General features: G+C 44.5%; 4 protein-coding genes across 4 annotated transcripts; 1 reads left to right on the forward strand and 3 right to left on the reverse strand.

Annotated features, from left to right (window-relative positions):
- Positions 1–249: 249 nt before the first annotated feature.
- fam102bb (family with sequence similarity 102 member Bb) lies at positions 250–9,308 on the forward strand. Its single transcript, XM_068319188.1, has 11 exons — positions 250–495; positions 2,349–2,469; positions 2,752–2,781; positions 3,085–3,201; positions 3,345–3,391; positions 3,935–4,029; positions 5,074–5,172; positions 5,629–5,872; positions 6,005–6,141; positions 6,901–6,970; positions 7,334–9,308. The coding sequence occupies exons 1-11, from the start codon at positions 350–352 to the stop codon at positions 7,374–7,376; spliced, it is 1,149 nt and encodes a 382-aa protein (XP_068175289.1). The 5' UTR covers positions 250–349; the 3' UTR covers positions 7,377–9,308.
- A 215-nt stretch (positions 9,309–9,523) lies between these two features.
- henmt1 (HEN methyltransferase 1) lies at positions 9,524–12,679 on the reverse strand. The gene is made up of 9 exons (XM_068320415.1): positions 12,605–12,679; positions 12,289–12,401; positions 11,714–11,848; positions 11,426–11,608; positions 11,163–11,349; positions 10,371–10,578; positions 10,129–10,270; positions 9,859–10,010; positions 9,524–9,624 (listed from the first exon to the last, which is right to left on the reverse strand). The coding sequence occupies exons 1-9, from the start codon at positions 12,677–12,679 to the stop codon at positions 9,524–9,526; spliced, it is 1,296 nt and encodes a 431-aa protein (XP_068176516.1).
- Positions 12,680–13,315: 636 nt separating this feature from the next.
- On the reverse strand, positions 13,316–17,109 carry LOC137599368 (fibronectin type III domain-containing protein 7-like). Its single transcript, XM_068320251.1, has 10 exons — positions 16,975–17,109; positions 16,625–16,885; positions 16,250–16,516; positions 15,892–16,152; positions 15,462–15,719; positions 15,061–15,321; positions 14,673–14,960; positions 14,362–14,598; positions 14,191–14,256; positions 13,316–14,101 (listed from the first exon to the last, which is right to left on the reverse strand). Exons 1-10 carry the CDS (start codon positions 17,087–17,089, stop codon positions 13,812–13,814), a joined length of 2,304 nt encoding a protein of 767 aa, XP_068176352.1. The 5' UTR covers positions 17,090–17,109; the 3' UTR covers positions 13,316–13,811.
- Positions 17,110–17,800: 691 nt separating this feature from the next.
- LOC137599462 (fibronectin type III domain-containing protein 7-like) lies at positions 17,801–20,857 on the reverse strand. Its single transcript, XM_068320416.1, has 8 exons — positions 20,656–20,857; positions 20,033–20,293; positions 19,289–19,549; positions 18,937–19,197; positions 18,542–18,802; positions 18,209–18,469; positions 17,854–18,111; positions 17,801–17,805 (listed from the first exon to the last, which is right to left on the reverse strand). Exons 1-8 carry the CDS (start codon positions 20,855–20,857, stop codon positions 17,801–17,803), a joined length of 1,770 nt encoding a protein of 589 aa, XP_068176517.1.
- Positions 20,858–23,670: the final 2,813 nt, after the last annotated feature.

The following is a 23,670-nucleotide window of genomic DNA, read 5'->3' on the forward strand; positions in this document are numbered from 1 at the left end:
TCGCTGGTCTCTCCAGTTTTGTACACCTACATTTTTTAAACAACATTCATGATTACAAAACCATGATACAATATCAGGATAGATATATTGTATATTGATGAAAAAATTGCTGTGAAATTAGAGGTATTTCCAGGTATATCTAGCAGTTTCCAATTTGGACTCGTATTTTGAAAATCTAAACAGGAAGTGCTAATCCATTATAACTTCCGTTATTTTCACAATGGATTCATATTACCGGCGGACGCACCATCCTCCCACAACAGAAGCCTGACTCAACGACACAATGGGGCTGTAACGTAATAGGCGGGCGAGGTTGGAGCATCTTCTGCCCACGAGCACCGAACGGTTTATGGATTTAATGATGATGAAGAAGAAGAAATTCAAGTTCAAGGTGGATTTCGAGCTGGAGGAGCTCTCGTCGGTCCCCTTTGTCAACGGCGTCCTCTTCTGTAAAGTGAGGCTGCTGGACGGCGGCTTCTCCGAGGAGTCGTCTCGGTGAGGTTTGGTTCGAAGCCCGTCACGAACACCCTGGTTAAACTCGATGTCTTTAGCTCGCAGGTTAAACTAGCAGAGCCATCATCGCCCATACTAGTGTTAACCAGCTAACTAGCTAACAGGTTGGGTGACGTTAGAATACAGCTAATGTCAGGCAGTTGTCAAAAGTTCATCTTCCTTTTGAATCCCATCGCTTAGCAACCAACTAAAGGTCAGCATCGAACCAGCATCCTCACACGTGTCAACTGGTGGCCTCCTATGATCGATAATCACTTCTGTTATCGTCACGTTCAACCTGATCATGTTGCATTTGGAGCTGACGTCCTGTCTGATAGTGAAATCGATCTGTGTGAGGAGCTAACTGATGGCTAATTATTCTGTTCAACAGTCCCGAAGCTACATCACAAACATCTCTGTTGTCCTGGGTGGTGTTTGCCCCCCAGTGAAGAAAGATGAAGGTGCCTCATTGGATTGATCAGACAGGGACAATGTAAAAAATGTTACCCCCCCCCCCCTTAAAGTGTTCATGCTCTACATCGTTTTCCAGTGCGAAAGTTTTGGTTTTAAATTGTTCTTCAAATCAAATCAGCTACTGATTCAATTTTAGATGATTGACTAAACTTCTCATATTTGCAACTTTTGCCCAAAACCCCCCCAAAAAAATTCAATGTATTTTCAAATATTCAGACATTTTCACTTATTTTTTTTGCAGTTTCATGACGCATTTATGCATTAATATAATAAAACTGATTAAAAAACCCCCGACCTCTGTGGAGAGAGAGGAGCAGGATGATCTTCTTACTGTTGTGTTCATGACATCAAACAGCTGCACCAGAAAAGCTTCTTTTTTTTCTCTTTTTTTTTGGGAGGGGCTGTAGAGATTAAACAAATCCACCCTATTACATAAAAAATGACATTTTGACAACAGTGAGTAGCTCTTATGAAACGGATAAACATAAAGTCCCGGGGTAATGGCGTTGTGGAGCTGGGTGCTTCTGATGTTGGGGCATTATTGGACTTTAGAGGAACCGGTTATTCTCATATTTTACACCCCAAACCACTTTTTCCTGGATGCTCCGAGGAGTAATCCCAGCTGTGTTTGCACGGGAAGTCACATTTGTGTTTTTTATGAGATTTCTTTTCCTTTGGTGCGACCTATCACCAGGAGCGCCCCATTGTTTCTGTCAAAATCAACTCTCACGGGAGTCAAGTTGTCATTCCAGGGGTTCTGAACGTGTCATATTTTCTGCAAAAAATTCCGATTTTTACCCATTAAGATCGAGAAAAACCCTCCACCAAGACTTGAACCACGTATCAAGATGAAAGCGATGATTTCCTCTGTTACTTGAACGCAGCACTGACACACTAATAGTATTTTTCTTCACTGAGACGTGCAAAAACGTTTGTGCAATTCCCAAATCAGGCTGCGTCCGTTTTGCAGGGATTTCCCAAATGTATCAACGTCAGGATGAAGTCAGCGTTTGCAAAACTCACATCTGCTTCCTTGTATTTAAAGTGAGGGAAGGGATGCTCACCCCGTTAGTTTAAATAGTTTGGATTCTGCAGATGTAATGTTTGCACATTAGAGGTGACATTTAGATGCATTTAAATGAGTCAGAGGGAGCAAAGTAGATCTCATAATGGTCGCTGAGCGGGGGCGGCACCTCTCTCTTTTTACCCTCCAGCGTCTTTGCAGAGGTCATCACGTGAGCACGTTTCTCTGTTCCAGTCGTGCCAAAAACGACCCCCACCTGCGGGTTTCACCTTCAGATTCAAGGAGGAGATGAGAAGCAGTCGAAAGCAGGACTGAGATTCACTGGGTCGTTTATTTAAGTTACCCTCCTACATTTCAGGGAACCCGTTCAGGCCAACTGCGTTCGCTGGAGGAAGAGGTTCTCTTTCCCCTGCAAGATGAGCGCCAGCGCGGGCACGGGCGTGCTCGACCCGTGTGTGTGTCGCGTGTCCGTCAGAAAGGTAAGAGCGTGTTTTTCACGCAGGCTTTTATGAGTCGGTTTGGAAACTTGAGAGGGAAACGTGAGCAGCGGCAGGAGCAAACAGACTTATCGCTGTGCAATCTATGAGGGCCCTCAAACACGTCAAATGTTTCTGCAGTGTTTTAAGGATAAAAGGATGAAGTTTTATGTAAAAAGTAGGAAATGAATCAAGCTGAATGGAATGCACCCTGTCTGTTCTCATCAGGCTATTCCTTCTTTTGTTCCTTTGCTGCAAACGAATGTTTGTTCTCCTCTTTTCCAGGAGTTGAAAGGTGGAAAGGCGTACGCTAAGGTAAAGCCTCACACACCGTGTGTTACCCCTATCCCCCTCCCCATCCCCCATGCCCGTACATAATCTAGAGGTCTCCCTGACTTCCAGTAATGAACCATATTCATGTATGTGTTCCACGGGAGCCTGCAGCAAACAGATGGCTTGAACTGCCCGCAGGTCGGACCGTTAAGTCACGTTTTCCCGCTTTCGCTGTGAAATGTTAAAAATAAAAGAAGTCTGACATTTCTTTCGTGGCCCCGACTGTCCTCGCTTCACATTCTGAGAGAAAACAAAGTTCATCCGCCGACATTCTCTCTCCTCCAGCTCGGATTCGCCGATCTGAACCTAGCAGAGTTTGCCGGCTCAGGAACCACGACCCGTAGATGTCTGCTGGAAGGCTACGACACCAAAAACACTCGCCAGGATAACTCCATCCTCAAGGTAACGTGAGCGCCAGTCAGAGCAGCTCTACTGGAGGATTTAGGAGGTTTCCCCGTGACCTTTTGGGGTTTGGATATTCATCTGCTGCATGCTTGAACCGATGGGAGCGTCCTAAACAATCAACATGCTCCGTGTTTTCCTAGGTTATCATCAGTACGCAGCTCATGTCGGGGGATCCCTGTTTTAAAACGTAAGTTAAAGTAAAATCATTCATGTTTAATATGATGTTAACTCTGCAGCATGAGGTCACTTGACAATCTGCGTTATTCTGTATTATATGCCGTAATCACGACATCCATAATCTCCTGTGTGGAAGCCGTTCCAACAATGTGTCTGCATGTCAGCGGCGTCTGATTTCTGCACGAGTAAAGAGCTGATGATCGCTTATCAGGCATTGATCGAAGTTGTCACGGCGCTTCAGTGTTCAACGTGAGCCGCCGTACATTTCAGAGGAAGAATGTGTCCCATAAATATGTAGAAAGAGAGAGGAAAGCTGCTCTGTCCTGGGGCAACTTGTGACCTAAAATCACTCGCTGCTACTTTGTGTACTTCAGTAAGAAGTTTAAGTAGATTCAAGTCAATATTTTATGTCTTAACTTGCTGTTTTAAACCTCTCCTGCATATTTTTTAGCCTTTTTTTGTCCACTGCACCACATGTTGTAGTCTTTATTTGAAAAACTGACACGTTGAGACGAAGTAGAAACAGGTCTTTCCCTCTCTCCTCCGCCGTCAGGCCTCCTTCCACAGCCACGGTGGTGGGGATCCAGAGCGATGGAGAGAGCCTGCTGGAGGAGAGGAGAGGGGGTGACTCACAGACAGGCTGTTCTGGTGAGATGTCGCCACGTCGCACTCCTCTGCTCGGCTTACTCATCCCATCCCGTCGGCTTTCAGGAACTATTTCAGTTTGTTTCAGGGTTTTGTTTAGAGGCATTCTCCTCTTGTCGGTTCGTATGCTCGTCCTAAGACAGGTTTGAATCCGGAGCGCTCCAAAAACTACAGCGTCTCCTCTGATTGTGTTCCTTTTTGATGTATTCCACCCGCCGCCTTATGAGCCCATGAAGCACCACTGTGGAAATCCCAAAATAAACCAGATATCTGAAATGCTTTTATTGTGAAGGAGTTGCAAAAGAGAAAATCCTGTTTGTCACCAAGTTTGAAGCAAAGAGCAGCAAATTTTTCTGCACATGTTCTGCAATTTTTTTGAGCCGATGTAAGATGTTTTTGACGCCTCGATACAATAGAGTAAAAAAAGAAAAAAAAAGAAATCATCAATACGTGTTCTGATATCACAGCAGAAAAGAAAGCACACAATGAGAACGTTTAACCTGGAGTTCTGGATTCTCCATCAAAAAGGAATAACGAGTTAATATGAATGTGTGATCTAATAATTAATCTGAATGCTTGTGTGCATAGTTCATATAGCTAAGCTATTCATGTTCATCTAGTATTATGAAAGCTGCCCCCCCCCCATCTTGTTCCATGTGTGTTCATGTGTGAAACATTTCAGTGCTGAACACTTCTGGTAGCTCCAGAGTGCAGCGCGGCTCTTTCATGTATAATTTAAACTAGTTCCCTGTTAGATTAGCTGCAATCTGCTCCCACTGTGTAAAACCCTCACAGGCTTCAAAACAGGACTATGTGCAAATGTGTGTGTTCATTAGAGTTGTGTATCTCCATGTGCCTGGTTTATTTGTGCAATAGTGGAATCAGTTATCTCAGGATCCTAATTTAAAATATAGGTCACAGATAATTTTCCTCAAGAATAACTGGAGTTCTTCCCAATAAATAATCCCCAAATTTTCCAGACAGTATTTCAATGCATTGAATAGACTTTATAAATGTATGACTGTTTCTCCCATCTGATTTTTTCAGAGAGTCGGGAAGGGAAATGTCCCGTCGTCCCCGATGACCCGGGTGGCTGCGGTCACTCCCGAACATCCAGCTACGCCAGCCAGCAGTCCAAACTGTCAGGTGGGGGCCGCCGCTCTTTCTACAAGTTAAAGGTTATTGTATTATTTTATAGCTCTTGGCCCGATGTGGGCGGCTTGCGACCATTCAGCATTTCTGTATATTCCTACCTCAAGCTTGATTTTCCAATCGAGGCGGATCAGATGACGGTAATAAAAGACGAGGAGGAAGTGGAGAGAGGCGCTGAGATCCGCTCCAACGGCTCTCTAATGAATTTGAAAGTGTATTTCCTGCAGTGTATAAGTCTTGACAGATTTATCTAGACCGCACATTATGCTGTGGGAAGTGGGCAGTAATGGTCTAATGGCCGGAGATCCACCCTGCATACGTGTGGGTGTCGGTGCGACGCCCAACAGTAGCTTAGCATGCACGCCAATGGGTTTGGAAGGGAAACTACGACTAAATATCACCAGTAAATATTAACTATGATTGAATGTTTACCCCCCCCCCCCTCAAAAGGCTACAGCACAGGCCACTCCCGCTCTTCCAGCATGTCTGAGTTCAGCCACCGGAGAAACCACTCAGTGGGCAGCGCTTCAACGGGAATCGGCAGCATCCCAGAGCCCAGCGACGACCGGGACAGAGAGTGCAGACCCTGTCCGGTCTTACCGGAACACCCGCCCCCCTCCACCGCCAACAGCGCCACTAGCAACCCGACGGGCACGCCCGTACGGAGCTCCGCCTCCTGCGAACGCCTCAACAGGTGAAATTCTGAAACGTCCATCCCGATCCTAGACAATGATAAAAATAATAGGAAAGGTCTTCATTAGTAGTTCCTTGGATGAAATGTAAATTAAGGTTGGGACAAATGGAATTTTCTGTGCCCCCCCCCCAGACACCCAGTAAAGCAGGACTCCATGGAGTCTCAGCTGAAGAGAATGGACGACACACGGGTGGACGCTGATGATGTGGTGGAAAAGATTCTCCAGAGTCAAGACTTCACCCCCAGCCTGCTGGACTCCAGCGCTGAAGGTAGGTCACACACCCCAAGACCACGACCAGGCTGTCCTGGACGGCTTCGTCTTTACGGAGGGCCCCAGGGCAACTTTCTTTCTTCCATTTTTATGTAAATGAAGAACATGTGGTTTTGGTTTGGTCCTGTTAAAAATGTTTTTATGATTGATTTGGGTTAAGTGAACTTTAAACATTGAATAAGGAACCAGAAAGAAACTTCTAAGGTTTGAATCGACAAAAAATGCAGTTCCCCTCTGCCAGCATCGGCTCATCGCTAGCAGGCTCTAGTTGTCAGTTCAGCTGATTTGAGTCCCTGAACTTGACCTCTTGACTGTTTGTCGTGATACTTCTTTTGGGGGGCATTTTTACATAAATATTAGATATAATTATGTAAAAATGTGAATTATATTCTTCTATGTTTGAGCTTCATGCACAAACAGTTAATTACTTAATTGGTTTTCTGATGTGCAAGTTTAATGTTGAATGCTTCTTCTGCACTTTATCCCCTTTAATATTTAATATTTTCCAATGTTTTCCATCTGTGATATGAAATGAAGTGGTGAGACTGGTGCAGATCCATAGCAGTCACATCACCACTGAATAAATGTTTTATAAGAATACAGAAATTCCCAAAAGGAACTAAAACTGAAGTTCAAATCCTGCTCATTTCTGGGACATGATTGTGTGCTGATTGCCTAGCAACTGGATGCTCCTCACGACAGGAGCTGTTCAGGCGGGTGTCGGTGCTCCGAGTCTAACTTTGCCTGTCTGTTTCAGAGGAGGGTTTGCGTCTGTTTGTCGGCCCTGGGGGGAGCACAGCCCTTGGAAGCCATCACCTTCCCACCAGGTAAGCGTGAGACGTTCACTGAACCTCAGCCAAATTAAATGTTGTGTTTGTGTCCAGCAGATGGAGAGTTTGAAGGGAGGCGTGGAATTAGTTTTAGGCTTAGCAACTGCAAAATACTACTAAGCAATCTGGAAAGTCGGGTGAACGCGGGTGAATTTTGTTTCATGCACAGTTTGGAGTGAAATTAGCTGCTGCTAATATGACTGGAACCAGTTTTGGGGTTTTATAACAGCCAAAACAATATTGATCGATGGCAGATCGAGCCACTGATCACCGATCTGCTTCTGGGTAGAGATTAGAGAATGTTTTCACCTGTAAGAGGCGCAGTAGATTTATTTGTTTGGCTGTTTTCTCTTGTTTCAGAGTCGGTGCTGGAGCCTACGAGCAGGTGGTGATGAAGCGTTAGACCTGCAGCCTGCTGCTTCCAAAAACAAAATAACCACATTTCAAATCTACTGTTCTGCAGCTCCAGCCTCGATGATCAGCACCCTGTTCTTCCTTATCGCACAACACAGTTGGCCAGACAACAGCGCCATCCTGTGTTCATATCTAACACTCAGCAGCTCTGTGGTTTTAAATAAGTGTCATGCAGCATCTGTGCAGAAATATATATTGTATATATTTAAATATAGATGCGAGTCAGGAGTATCAACCAGAATATTCAAAACATCGATTTTAAGTAGCTGAAACTGTCACTGCTCGTCTTTTTGAAGTTAACGCTCGTGTTAAACGGTTAGGAATAGAAGCCATCACCTCTGAAACCCACACCGAAGAGGAGTAAGAAAAGCCTTTTCAATACATTCCTCTTTATTTTTGTATCTCCTCTTCTATCTGGACATTGTGTTCGCAGAGAAGCTGCCACGAAACGTGTTGTTGCAAGCACGGACAGCCCGTCGTTGTTTTTGACGGTGACAATATTTCACTGTAGCCGAGGCATCGGATGTGATACATGAACATGGATGTGTGAATGGGTGCGTCTGCTATGATGAAGGACGGCTTCTGTTGACAGCATTAGTCATCTTCATGGAGGAGTGGATGCACGCGATATAGAATCTGTTGTACCAGTATCGTAGAAGACATACCAATCAGTCTACTCGCATATCAGAGATTGGTTCTTAAACTCACCACTGGGGGTTGTTTAAGAAATTCCTGCAGGAATTATCCGCTTTTCAAAGGCGCAACACATCCATTTTCTTGTAAATTGAGCAGGTTACCGTAAACCGACATTTAACTCTCGTCAGATTTGTAGTCCGTCAGCTTTTGTCAGGCTAAAGCTTGCCCATGAGATGCCTTACAAAAACTAACATTTACAGTTTTTTAAAAGTATTAACTGTTAGAATTTAAAAAAGAAAATGTCCATAGTGATGAACTGGCAGCTTGGCAATTCTGTTTTGTTTCACATAAATGAAGCTGTGAGCGACCCCCCCCCCTTGCTGAGGCTAACTAGCTTAGCAGAGCTGAACTAAATCCCACTTTTAACTCAAGTCAAATGTCAAGAGTCAAGTTTTTATTATACATAGCAAAATAGTTAAAAATGAACTATAAACCCAAGATTATAAACACTAAAGTATTTTCTTACCAGTTTACGTGTAGCTCTGTCCCTCCAGATTCAGTGTTATCAAAAGACCAAGTGCAGTTTCTTTTTTTAGGGGGGGTTAAAATGGTTAATTAGATATTACATCAATATCTGCACAATCATCATCACCATCAGTGTTTATGTCAATGAAGACCCGTTCGTCCGCTTGCAGAACTCCATTTAGTTTCACGTTTTCCTCGTTCGATATCGTGCCATCTCTTAATTTGAATAGTTCCACAAGGAAGGAACTTTTGCGCTCGCCTTCCCAGCATGCAGGAAGTGACGTGGTTCCATGTAAAGCAGGTATATCTGCACATCGTGCGTGAGAACGTGTTCTTGTTTTCATTTCCAGCATGATTTGAATGTCTCAAGACTCGTGGTTGAAAGATATCATTGCTTTTGTTTCTCGTCACTGACGTTGTGCCATATTTTTGCAAAATATTTTATTGTTGAGGACCAAAAAAAAGTGTCCTCTCTCTAGTGTTACGTGTTTATTTGTGGCTACCAAATAGCAACTGTTGGATGTTTTTTTTTTTTTGTTTTACCTGTAACACAGGTATGTTCATCTTGGTACCAAACATGTTGTTACAAACATGGTTTCTTCTCTTCTGTGAAGCTGTTGTCTACGTAAAACTATAAACTCTATTCTCCTGTAAAGTGATGTTCTGATACTGTACAGTGTTTCCTGTTGTAGACATATTTTTTGCTTCTTTAACACTTCATATGTGAACCTCGCACTGTTGAATAAAACAGTTCAAATCCTTGCACATGTGTCGACTGCACCACAATCACACTGTGAACATGTTTCAGAGCAGAACGGATCATTCATTGGAACAGAAATTCTTGTAGTGCCCAAAACAACAAAATGCAGAACATATTTTCAAAAGAGCAGCTTCAGAACTAAGTTGTCTCCAATGTAAACAATTTTTTTATGATTATTTTCCTGTGTAAAGTTGAAAAAAATCGTAACTTAGGGACTAAATATTGGACTCCCAATCTTCATTTCTGTGGAGTGAGTTCTTGCTGGTGTCTGCAAATCCACTGTCCTCCAGAATATTCTGATCCTCCTCTTCAGTGTCTAAAAACACAAAGTAAGGATTGGTGTCACAAACACAGGAAACCGTTAACAAATTCAGAGCCTCTGCTCAATTAAAAGGATGCCAGTGACACTGGTGACATCTTCTGGGAAGCTGTGGTACTGCAAATGTACTGGAAATATTCCATCAATGACAAGAGTCCCACCTCACACGTTATTACAGTACCGTTGGCATTTCACACACTTGACAGAAGTAAAACCTCTCGTTAACATCACCTTGGACTTCCAGGAGCACAGCAGAAACATCCTGGTTCATCTTCACCTGAGGATCCCCCATCAGGAAGCGTCTCAGCTTAGTGGGACTTTCGCTCAGGGTTCTGATTCTGGTTGAACTGAACCACACGGAGCTCAGCGGCACAGACACACACCTACTGGCACAAACAAAAGATGACTTAAGACAACTATGATGTCATGCTATGAATCTCAAGCAAAAACTGACACGTGACTTTTTACTGAAAACTTTCAGCTTAACTCGAGGAAACACACCTCTGCAGTTTACAAGACTCTTCCTCATCCTCTCCTTCCAGACCCACTGCCACGTATTTTATCTCAGGATCACAAGCTGCTGTCAGGGACAGTGTGTGTGTGTGTGTGTGTGTGTGTGTGTGACAGAACGGCATTAACCACACTGATAATTTGATGGTTCAAAATATTCCTGACAGCCTCAGATCTCAAACATAATATTCATTAAAGGTGCAGGTCGCAGCGGACGCTGTTGTGATGCTCACCTGTCGGTGTCTCCTCACTCTCCATGTGAGGTTCTGACAGCCTGACGTCATTCACCACTCCTCCCCCAGCGCTAAGAGCATTCAGCCTCCCCCCGGTCCCCTCCATCCACTCCGTCTTCAGCTTTTCTGCCCAGTGCAACACCTCGCTCACCAGGACCCTCCGTAAAATGTTGTTGTCACGTAAACTAGGGTAGTTAATACTATAAAGCTGACATAGAGACAGATTTTTTTTTTTTTTAAATAGACGTAGATCACATAATCAGATTATCACAAACATTTACTGATGGATCAGAGCCCAGTGTGACACTCATGAAATAATTAGTCAGGTGAAGTAAAAAAGTGGAAGTTATTTTTTACTCTGTTAGTTTACTCATCCAAGATTAAAGATATTTAAATTGTGTTGATTATAGGTTTTTATTTAAATAAGAATGGTTGATGCAGATATTGTAGTTGCCAGCTGTAACCAGCAGAGGTCACTAAAGCTACCACATTAGTTAAGGTTAAATCCATTATTTTTAACATCCATTAGAAGTAGAATTAGCATTTTCCATTTAAAATTATTTTTTTATACATGGGCACAGTCTGCTGGACAGTCGTGAAACCAACTGTTGTATAGGATGGATTCATGGTGGCCAACAGCAGATATAAATAAGCTAATCGCAGATAAACTGATCTGAGGATATTGTGTTTAAAAATTAAATAATATTTGACCTATTATTGAATTATTCATCTCTGAAAATTTGGCCGACATCTCCAACTTTAAAACGATTTGCCACAAAGAGATCTACGAACCAGGGAATATGAGAACACCTCGTCAGCATCATCACTGAACAACATGCTGCAGTCAACTCTTCCTCCCAGTCGGCGAAACACGGCAATCTGAGAGCAGAAGCCGACGCCCTCCTGGGGGCCCGGAGGGGCCCGTCCGACACCAGTGAACTCCACATCGTAGCCATACGCCATACCGACCTTCAGCGCCCTGGGGAGGGGGGATATTTAGTCATCGTCATCAACATTCGGGACTGCCAAGAAAATGATCCTTCAAATCAGCACACCAGGATTGGAACTCTGTTCTGGTCCACTCAAATTTGTGGTCCCTGTGCCTGAAACCTGTCAGTCCAGGGAGGAGGGGGTTAAACTCGGCGTTTGGCGTGCTGACAATGACCGTCATCGGGGTCATGTACCCAAACACGACATCAGAGAACTTCTCCACATCAGGCAGACTGAGATGCTCGATGCTGAAGACAACCGGTAGGAAACAGAGATAAATTATTCCAAGGAGTGAAGATAGCTAAACAAACAAACAAAAAAACAAACAAACAAACAAACAAGCAAACACTTACAGCTCTATACTGGTGAGCAGATCAAACCCTCTGAGACGGATGTCTTTTTGTGTGACTGACCCCTGGTACAGCTCAACCCGTAGCTGCTCAAAACCTGGATGCAGATAATCAGATGATAATGGGGCTAATCCATACCTGAAAGAACACACCCCCACCCCCACACATCACACACACACACACACACACACACACACACACGCACACGCACACGTTGTCCTGTCAGTTTCAGAATGTCAAACAGCACCTGACGCAACAGGTTTTCAAAGCTCAAGGATGATCGCTGCAAGTCCTGAACTGTGACGTCATCACCAATAGCACGTCATCAGACTCGTCTTTTGAGACCAAACATCGATTTGATCATGTCACGTGACTGCATTCATTTACAGCTGATTTTTTTATCGCTCAAATTAACTCTTTTGATTAAATCTTTATTTAAAACTGAAAAACATTTCATTTTAGCTCCATGCAGGAAATACATTGTCATAATCGCGCAAATATTTTTCTATTTTCTAAATTATATTATTTGTCTATTTTTTTTTTAAATTATTTTACGAATTGGTTTTTAACGAACTTACATCTTCCTCTTCAGCCCCACTCCGTTGATGTCCACTCCCACCAGCAGTTCTATTTCACGATGAAACCGGAGTTTCTTGAGGAGGGTGCACTCACTGCACCCTAAATCCACCACCTGAGGGGTTCAACACCAGTAAGTGATTTTAAAGTGATCACAAAAAGACAAACAAGCCATGATGAAGCCCAGTTAAATAGAGGAGGACCGACAGGACCGTTATGTAGCGTTAAAAAGTTAGCTAACCTAGCAAAGACTGCGGGAACACACGTCGGTCCTGACGCTTCATTAATGATCGTTCGGCTTTAATTACCTTTAATTACCTTTTGGGGTTTGTTCCTCTTCACAAAATCGATGACAAATTGATGTCTCTGACTGTTAAGCGACGGTCGGAACATTGTGAATGAAGCTTATCAGGGAATTAACAGTGAATATTGGACGTTTCGTCCTTTAACTCTCGTTATACCATAATGCCGCCACACCAGTAGGTGGCGCTGTTGTTTAAAGTCACGTAAAGCTTCGAGGATGGTTGGTTTATTTGTTTGTTCACAATGTACCTCATCTCTGAAAATAGATTTTTTTTATTTATTTATTTTTTATTCAGTTATTTTTTTATTGTGTATTATGATTCTTTGTTCTTGAGGATCTTGGACTGAGGAAGTGTGTATCTTTCTTGATCACCTTTTCACTTTTGTTGACATTATGAGATGAGATCTTATTTTGATAGCTGTAGAGATTTCTATTTTTGTTATAGAGATCTTTATTATATAGCTAAAATGTCTCACACAGGGGGAGAAACTTCAGATTTGCCTATTAAATGGCGACTGTATGGGACTAAAGCTAAAAATGCTTTGGAAATACTTATTTTATATAAACTGACATCCACACACTGAACAGTCTTCCATTTTCCACCCTTCATCTGTCCGTACTTTAGTTCTTTATGTGGGAGCATGTTAGAATACAAATGCTGATTTGAAAATAAATATATACAAGACTCACATTTACACAGGGGGGGTGTTTTAATGTTTCACAGATTATTTTTTTAAACTTCTGGAATTGTCACAAAATGAGAAGTCATATAGTACATCATAAAGAAAATATACAGCACAGTTTTAAAAACATTGCTCGATAAATTATTAATTTTATCCTATATTTAGTAATCATCCAGAGATTATAATGACCTTTTTATTACCTCAAAAATAAATCAATTTTCTTGATAAATATAATCTCAGCATCACTTTGTTCGACAGCTATCAGTCACAATTATGATGACGTGCTATCCCTAAGGAAGATTCATAAGCATTCAAATCTACATTCAAATCTACAGGCTCTCATCAGTTTGGACATGTGAGATGTTCCTCGAGGGGAAGACTTCTGTCATAGCTTTGCTGTTATAAGTAATTTCTTTTTAAATTTCCCTCCTAAAGCCGTTAGAGATTGAACCAGTGTTGATGCTACATAGTGAAGAAGACATACACGTGATGGTCTTTCTGCTCAGTCCAGTGCCTAAATGGATGTGGGGGTGTTTCATCAGGGGCCTTTAGTGGTTTTGCATACTGGGAAAGAGTAGAAACTTTGGTTCAGGATGCTTTTTGCTGCCAGCCGGATGCAGTAGGTGGTCCAGGGTCGGAGGTTTTTCTCTATATGGAAATTAACATCGCTTTCTACGATTATCACTTCAGGTGTGTGATTGGCTCTCTCCTTGCTTTTCCTCTCCTCGATCAACAGCGTGTACGAGCTGGCGCCAGTCACCGACTTCCACTTGACATACAAAGAAAGTCCCCTCATTCTTATACTCAGCACTTGTGGCATTTCAAGATCTGCAAAACAAAATAAATTGGCGAGAAATTAGCAGTTCCCAACAGATTCAGGCGAGTATGTTTAGGTCATGTAGTAGCATTAGCCTTACTCTTGTCTGTTTTATGGAACATGATCAGATTTCTCCGTAAATCTCTTCTTCTGCGACTCCCTGGACCTGCAGAAGGTAAGAAAGATTCATTCCAAATGATGGAAAACAGTTTTTCAAATTCAAAATGAGGAGAAAATGCATTAAATGCAACCAAACAACCCTGGGTCTGACCTGTCACGTCTCCGTTGGGGTTGCTCTCGCCCTCTGCGTTGCTGGCTGTCACTTCAGTGGCGTTCGGCTCGAAGTTGGTCAGCTGGCACGAGAGATCGGCAGTCTCACAAAGCTTGACTCGGTCCTCCCCAGACCCGTTGTAGACGGTGTAACTCGTAGCAAACACTGATGCGTCCCAGGAAAGCACAGCTGACTGACTGTTCCCAGTGTATTTCACATTCTGCGGAGCACAGGGAGCTGAGAAACAAGAAGTAGAGATGCTGTTATCTGTTATGAAGATGTGAGGACATTTGCAGTGAGAGATGCCTCACCTGTGATTCCATTGAAGGCGTCGGACGGCTCGCTGATTCCAGCGGCGTTCCTGGAGCGTACGGTGAGGCTATAAGCCGTGCTGCACGGCAGCGGTAGCTCAAAGAATGTCCTGGACAGCCAGTAAGAGGAGACCTCGATCAAGGCCTGCGGGTTGTTTTGAATTTGGCCCATTACTTCAACAAGATATTCAACGCCAGGACAGTCAACCATGTCCCAAGATGCCAGGACCCAGTGATTTCGGCCTATCTTCTGCAATCGGACATTCAGATCAGCAGGAGGACAAGGAGCTGAGGAGAAAAGAGAGTAGACCATATTTTTTCCGGTGGAATTAACCCAGTGGTGTAGCAGTGAGCCAAGGTCATTTTATTTCTGTGCTCTTGTAGTTACCTGCTCCTTCCTGTAGAGGCGCACTGAACGAACTGTTACAGAAGCCGTCAAAGGCTTCCACGGAGAAATTGTAAACTTCTCCACATTCCAGGCCTTCGATCATGCAGGAGGCGACAGTGCTGTTGCAGTAGATCATGTCTCCATCCATGGATTTGGCGCAGCCATAATACTCCATGGTGCCCTCGCTGGGGTCCCAAGACAAAGCGGCAGAGTTGGTCTCGCAATCGATATCAACTTGGAGACCAGAGGGCTCGCAGGGAACTGTGAGGACAGAGAAGAGACACCTGTTTGGTGGACTCCTACTCACATAATTTGAGGTTAAAATAACTTCAAGCAACACCAGATTCATTTTTCTAGTGGAAATTTAGCTATATAATTAAAATATCCTATCGTGTCTCTACCTGATGTGAAGGATGTCATCCAGGGCGGACTGGTGCAGTTGTCTCCCCGGGCGCTGATGGTTAAACTATAAGGCTGCCCACAGTGGAGATCGGACAAGCTGAAGTTGTTCACTGAGGTGTTGTAGTTCAAAACGTGTCCGTCTCGTCCCGTGGCGGTCACCATGTAGGACGTAGCCACATGGGAGTGACCCCATGTTATCATGGCTCCGTTGTCGTCACACGATGGCACCACTGTCACGTTGTCTGGGACACAGGGGGCTAAAGAGGAGAGAATAACCTAAATATTTCAGCGAGAGTTGGATTGTATGTTTAGAAGATAAAATCAGGTCACGACTGGATCCTGGGGTCCACATGTGGACCTAGCATAGATTACACTCTTCAAAATTCACGGGATTAACTAATCAGACTGAACCCTGTAGCTTGATAATACCTGTTTTAATCTTCTTGGGTGGACTTCTGAGGCTGCTGCACTTATCAGATGCAGCCGAGACAATGACGCTGTAATACATGCCACAGCGGGCGCCGTAGATTTCACATGAACTGCCGGAGCTGTTGCAGGAGAGAAGCGATTGGTCGTGGCCTTCGGCGGTCACCAGGTATATCGGTGTGTCCTCCGCCGCCTCCCATTCAACGTAGAGGGTGTCGCTGTAGCATTCTGTCTCCACGTCGATGGCTGTCAGGGTACAGGGGCCTACAGGGGAAAGGGGAGGGTTGATATTGTTATTTGTGCGAACCACAACCAGGAAAGACTAGTATGAGTAGTGGAAGAAGGATGTTTGGTTCCACACCCGTCACAAGCTCAAAGGTGGTGCTGTTGCTACTGTTGCTGTAGCAGTGTTTGTTGACAGTGCTGACGTAGATGGTGTAAGTTGTCCCACATTTCAGATCTGGGATGTTGCAGGGGGAAGAGGAGGTAGTGCAAGTATAGTTGTGGCCTCCATCTTCGTGGGCTAGCACGATGTAGCTACTGACTCCTTCTGCTTCCTCCCACGTCACCCAGGCAGCATTTGTTACGCAGTCCAGACGGCCTGTAACGTCCTCAGGCAAACATGGAGCTGTGGGGCAAAATGGAATGGAAGATTGTGTCTGGTGATGTCATAAATTGGAAATGATGCATTTCTTTGTATTTTTATATTCAAACAAGCAGCGTTAGGATAGTTTACCTGTGCAGGTCTCTATAACGGCACTCGGTTTGCTCTCACAGTTGTCTCTTACAGACTGTACAGTAACGTTGTAGTACTGTCCACACGGTAGATTACTTAATGTGCAGTTAGTGCTGGTGGAGTTACAGTATTGTTTCATCATGGTGCTGCTCACTGCTGACACATGGAAATACTGAGCATCCGGGTTTGGGGCCCAGGAGACCGTGATGGCGCCATCAGCACACATGGAAGTGACGTCCACATCCTGAGGGGCACAGGGGGCTGAGGAGGGAAGCAACGGTGAAACTGAACACTGTGATCCACAGGACAAAAGCTTTGAGTTTATGTTTGATTGTCTGTGGTTTAAATACCTGTACGCATTTGACTCTTCATGCTCTCCACACTGGAGCAGGTGTCATCCAGGCCAAACACGCTCACGTTGTAGGTTTGTCCACACCGCAGGTCATTCAGATCACAGTAGGTCATGTTGGTGTCGCATCCAGTTTGGTGGCTTCCGTCTTCCGTAACACCGACCACCAGGTAGGACAGCGCTCCGCTGGCTTTCTCCCACGTCACCGCAGCAGCGTTTGAGCGGCACAGCAGGGAAGCCTTCACGTTTGTGGGCCAGCAAGGCACTGGAAATGAGAGGTCAGACAGACAAGGAGTAAAATATCTGTTCCTGTGGCTGGAAAATGAATCAAGGTGAGAGAGATCACATGACAACAAATTCTAGTGACTCACTTAGAAACAGGGAGCATTCATGGGGAGTTTGTGAGGATGCTAGTTTGTCTGTACAATAAGCCTAGAAAGTTATTGAATGAGAATTTTATTTGATAATGACAATATGTCTAGGTGAGTTAATTCAGGTTCCTATTGCTGGTTTTATGTCACTTTGGTAAAATTAGGTCTCTTTTTAAAAGAAACAAAAAACAGTTCAGACACATGCGTCATCACAATGGGTGCAATTCTTGAGAAAAACTTTAGAACTGGGTGGAAACATCATCTTTAGTAAAAATCTGTCAAGTACGGTACTTAAAATAAATCTTAACACGCAACATTAAAAAAAGGAAGGAAAGCAAACCTCAATAATAATCATAATAATTCATAATAATAACTTCTCCTGGTATATAACCAGCCCTTCAGCAGAGTTTCATTAAGACAGAGTGTGAAGTTTTTGTGACCAAACCTGAACTGGATTCATCCTGAAGGAGAGTTTAGGACCGTCATCACAAGTCATGACATGAACCTACCTGACTGCAGGTTCAGGTGGACATAGCTGTTGTCACACTCTCCATCCAGAGCTGTCACTGTTACATTGTAGAGCTGGCCACAGTGCATGCTGGGCAGCTGACAGGTGGTAGTGGTGCTGTTACACATGATCTTGTGACCATCGGGCCCATAGGCTCGCACCATATAGGATGCCACGCCCTCTTCTTCCTCCCAGGACACCAAGCCGGTGTCATTCCCGCACATCATTTCTGCTGACACCTTCTGTGGCTCACATGGGACTACACACACAGATGTAGGAATTATGAGTTAATAAGGCGTGGCCATAAAATCAAACTTATGTTTGCACACACGTCAGAAGAAAGCGTGACATTTTACCCGTGCTGAGCTCCACCACAGAGCTTCCGGCACTGCTGCACATCTCGTCTGAAGCGCTGATGGTGATGGAGTAGTTGAGGCCGCACAGCAAGTCGTCAAACAGGCACGTCGTCTGGTTGCTGTCGCATGTCGACACGTAGCCACCATTGCCCTGGGCAACCGCCATGTAGGACGATGCTCCTTTGCTGGGCTCCCAAGAGACAACCACCCCATCTGTCTCACAATCCACCCGGGCCTGCACGTACTGTGGAATGCACGGCACTGCGCAGACAAAGAAAGTTATTAAGCAATAATAAATTAAAATCCTTGATCAATTTCCTGTGTCATCTCCACCTGCTTTCAGCTGAGTCATGCTGCTGTAGGAGACGTTGCACACGCTGTTGACGGACATGACGCTGATGTTGTAGGTGAAGCCACACATGAGATCGCTGAGCTCACAGGAGTTCCAGTCTGTCTCGCAACCGCTCACGTGTTCTCGCACACCCAGAGCTTGGACTATGTAGTAATCTGCTCCTTTGCTGGCCTGCCACTCAACACGGGCCGTGTTGGTAGAGCAGTCCAGGTAGTGTTCCACATCCTCCGGAGGACATGGCACTGGAGGGGGAAGACTGAACCTTAAACAATGTCCCTTTCAATAGTTATTTATAACCCAACTTAAAATAATTTTACTCTATTTAGCAGTAAAGAATATTCCTTTTAGTATAATTTTCAGCAGTGCCTTTCCTCACCTGATTCCACCTGCAGCACGGCGCTCGGAGGGCTGCTGCACTCGTCGGTCATCGCCACGGTCGTGACGTTATAGATCTCGCCGCAGTGCAGGTCCATCAGCTCGCAGTTGGTGTAGTTGGAGGTGCAGGTGGAAACGTAGCCGTTGGATGAAACAGCCGTGGCAGTGTAGTTCGTGGCCCCCGCTGCGTAGGCCCATGTCAAGAGGGCAGAGTTCGTGTAGCAGTCCAGAACCACATCACCAATGTAAGGAGTGCAGGGAGCTGAGGACAAGAAGGAGGAAACTTGTGTCATAGGTCATGATCCTTCCATCATGACATCTGAAAGAAACTCCCGTCCATCCTGTCGTCCTACCTGACTGGAATGTCATCGCTGGACTGGGTAAACTTGAGCAGATGTTATCCTGCGCCACCACTTGGACCGTGTAGGTCCGACCACAGGTCAGGTTGCTCAAAGGACAGGATTGGTCAGTGGTGTCACAGTAGGACACATCTCCCATCTCGCTCAGAGCCCTCACTCCATAGGACAGAGCCCCCTCACTGGCACTCCAGGACACCATGGCCTGGTTGTCTGAGCAGTTCATTCTCACGATCACGTCAGTTGGAACACAAGGAACTGAGGAAAGCATCAGGAGTTCTCATGAGGCTCGGTGAAATAAACGTACAGTGAAAAGATGATTCGATGTACTGAACGAACCGAGCACAGAAGAAACAGCATATTTAGGGCAAAAAGAAGATAAAGAAATTGCAAACAACTGCAGTTAAACTTAATTTTATCTGTAGTGGATGCATTCATGGATTCATCTGGGGTGGATTAATATACATGCAATGAAACATTTCAATTGACTCATTTCTGTTTTAAATTTGAATAACTTATATTTTCTTCCACTTTACAGGTCTGTTTTTTCCCTTTTTCAGTTTAATCTTTTGTCTTTCTTGTCCATTATTATTATTGCTGTACATGGTGATGATGCTACTAATTACACAAGAACAAATAGGAACAGTGAGAAGAGAACTGACCTGTGAGGAAGATTCTGTGATATGTTTGATGAAGCTATCTAACTACAAACTAAAAATGCCACCATCCTGAGTGCCTCACCTGACTGTAGTGTGTCCATCTCGCTGGGGTCGGAGTGGCAGTCCTTGTTGGAGGCGACGACCGTCACCGTGTAGTTCTTTCCACAGATGACGTTGGGGATGCCACATTCCTCACTGTCGGACCAGCAGCTGGTTGCCTGGCCGTCTTCCTCCATCACCACGGCGGTGTAGAACTCCGCCCCCTCCGAGCGGTTCCACGACACCACAGCGATGTTTGAGACGCAGTTCATGAGGCTGGAGACGCCCGTGGGAGGACAGGGCTCTGAGGGAAGAAGGACGAGACTGCATGAGGGCAGGAAGGCCTTACAGACACGCACACCACTGGAAAGACCGCGCTACCTGAGGTGAAGATTTAAGATCTAGGAAAATAAATTAAACTCTAAACATAATTATAAAAATCTTAAATGATCTCAAGGTAAAGAACAATAAATAATACGAGTATGGGAAGGAATGAGAGAAATTAAGGAAGCGGTAATTAATAACATGTTGGAGAAACTAAGTCTAAACAAAATTAGGAATTGTGAAACTAAATTTTCACATGTTTCGCTTTTTACGTCAGAGTAATTTACAAAAACAGTTGAGTTTAAAAGAAGAGTGTTTGAGGAAGTATTGATTCAAAGTCACCTGAGTAAAACATTGCAGGCTGACTGGGGCGGCTCGTGCACTCAGAGTCCGCGGCCTGAACGGACAGGTAGTACTCCTCACCACAGTGGAACTCAGAAATGTAGGCCCAGGTTTCGTTGGTGCTGAGCTGCACTTTGTGGCCGCTGTTGCTCTCCGCCGTCAAAATGTAATAGTCAGCGGTTTCACTGGCATTCCAGGTCATAGACCCCACCTTAGAAAAGCAATTACAGTTGTGTTTCATGCAAACAAAATGATAACGAAAGTACTAACAAAAGCATATAAAGGAAGAACTGGATTGAAAGGGTTGTAATCTTTATTCCTGTTATTTGATGATAAATGCAGTCTTTAAAATTATGAACATAAGACAAGACATTAACTGTCGGAAAACATGGTTGCATCCTTTTTAGTAAAATAAGAGAACTTAACTGTATGATTACGCATATTTGCAAACTAAAACAAAATCCTTTCTGAGGTTAAAATCTTGACAAATATACTCTTCGCAGAATTGAGACAAATTATTTTGTGTTTCTGCTGTTTCTCCTTTGGGTTTTGGAGGGACATGGAAAAGTTTCTGTACAAAAAAAAAAAACTAGACACACCACCAAGATTAGACTCTAGGACATTACTGGCTGTTTTGAGTGTAGTAATAACATCTGTGCTTTATAATTAATCTAATGATTCTGGTTGGAAAATTTCATATGCATAAGGCAAAGTTCACAAGGTCCTATTAAAAATTTCTGTATTATATTTTTATGTAAGCAAGCAAGAACGGTCAATACACACTGCTGCATCTTGAATCACCATCATTGGCATAACTCAGTATATGTGATTTAAAAGTGCCTTATGTCTTCTTTACTTTGTTAATATGTAGAACTTTTTTTTTAAAGATATTCACCTTCATAGAGCAGTTCAGAGATGCTTCCAAGTTCGCCGGTATGCAAGGAGCTAAAACAGAAAAAAAACAAGTTTCATTGTGACTAAAATGCCACCAGACATCGATCAAAAGTTAAACAATTACTGCATGATTTGTAATAAATGCATTACATCATATCAGGGCAGCACAGTTCTTTAGTTTACCCATTTGTATGGACGTGCTGTTGCTCGGCATGCTGCTGCACTGGTAGTCGTTGGCGAGGACGTGAATGGTATACTGCTCGCCGCAGTGAAGGTCGTCCCAGGTGCAGGTGGTGGTGTTGGTGATGCACATGTGGGTGTGGCTGTCCAGACCCACTGCGATGGCCATGTAGTACTCCGCCCCGTCGCTCTGGGCCCAGCTGACCGCGCCCAGGCTGTCCTCGCATTGTGTAAAGCTCTGCACATGCCGGGGCACACAGGGGCCTGCAGAGAAGACGTTAAGTTCACGGTGACCTCACTGTACTGAGTGGCACATGAGTGGAATATAGAGATTAGACACACACCGGTCTTGAACTGCTCCGTCAGGCTCACGGCGCTGTCGCATCGATCGTTTTGAGCTTTCACAGTGAAGTTAAACATCTGTCCGCAGGGCAGCTCGGCTTCTATCATCGTCTCATTGGTTTGGAACGAAGTGACGTATCCCAGGTCTCCCGTGGCCATCACCTGGTAGATCAACGCCCCGTCAGCCACCGACCAGTCCAGCATCACCGTCTCATTCTCACATGACCCACTGACGGCGAGGCCGGTTGGCTGGCAGGGTCCTGAAGGAGAAGTCAGAAAAATGTTACTCATCTTCAGTGGATTCTCATCATTGAATGAAATTGTTTGATTTATAAAGGCTAATTAGTATCGCTTCACATTTTAGTTCCACAACCAGCCAACCAATCAGTGAACTACCTGTATAATTCATTAAAGATGAGCCCTACCTGTGTGGCCCTCCACGGTGCTGCTGACTTCGCTGTAGCACATGTAGCTGTGTGCCGTCACGGCAAACATGTAGCTTTCTCCACAGTGCAAGTTGGAGAAGTCGCAGGTGGAGTTGGTGGTGTTGCAATAGTGAATCATTCCCATTACACTGGTGGCAGTAGCCAAGTAAAATTCCACATCTTCCCTCTCCTCCCAGTACATGCTGGCCACGCTCGTCCCACACAGCAGGTCCACTCCGACACGCAAAGGCGCACAGGGTCCTGGGTAGCACATTTAGTTATGCATTGAAGCAAGAGTGGCATAAGTGTAACGTTAAACAGAGGCTGTGCGCAACTCACGCGAGCAGAAGGTGACGTTAGTGTGAGTCTCTATCTGGCAGTCCTCGCTGTTTGTTGTGAGATACACTTTGTACGTCTGACCACACTGCAGGCCTTTCAGCTCACACCGAAGCTCATCTGTGTCACATGAGATCATGTGGCCGTTGGTTCCCATGGCCCAGGCCGTGTAGGAGATGGCTCCGCTGGCTGAGCTCCAGGAGACTTCAGCCGAGTCGTTGTAGCAATCCACGTAAGCCATCACGTTTTCTGCGGCACAGGGAGCTGGGGACGGACAGGACGGATAGACAAACTGTTTAAATGAGCTAAGATGCGATATTTCAGCCAATCCATGTAACAAAGCTGCTAGATTTGATGATCTAAGTCTTGTTAACTGTTAAATTAAATTTGTGAGTTTCACATTGTGCATCACTGCAGGCCGGATTACATTTTAGATTATGTTCATTTTATTAGTGCATCAAACCTGCATCCAGCAGGACCGTCGTGGAGGGGTTACTGATCAGCGTTTCTCTAACGGCGATGACACTGGCGTGGTAGGTGGTTCCACAGTGGAGGCCATCAGTGCTACAGAAAGTCTCATTACTGCTGCAGGACATCTGGTGGCCGTCACGTCCAGCCAGAGTAACCTTGTAGCTCACCGCCCCGTAGCTGGCCTCCCATGACGCAGTCACCATGTCGCTCTGACAGTCAATGTTCATCACCAAGTTGTTGGGTGGGCAAGGCTCTGAGGTCAGAAAAAGATGCAGGGTGGGGGAAATGGATACAAAAACTGATTACCAGCTGCTCATCTCTTCAGCTTTACTTTATATTCATTTTTAATAGGTGGAAGTCCAATATT

The sequence above is a fragment of the Antennarius striatus genome, chromosome 7, assembly GCF_040054535.1.
Source record: "Antennarius striatus isolate MH-2024 chromosome 7, ASM4005453v1, whole genome shotgun sequence".
NCBI lineage: Eukaryota > Metazoa > Chordata > Actinopteri > Lophiiformes > Antennariidae > Antennarius > Antennarius striatus.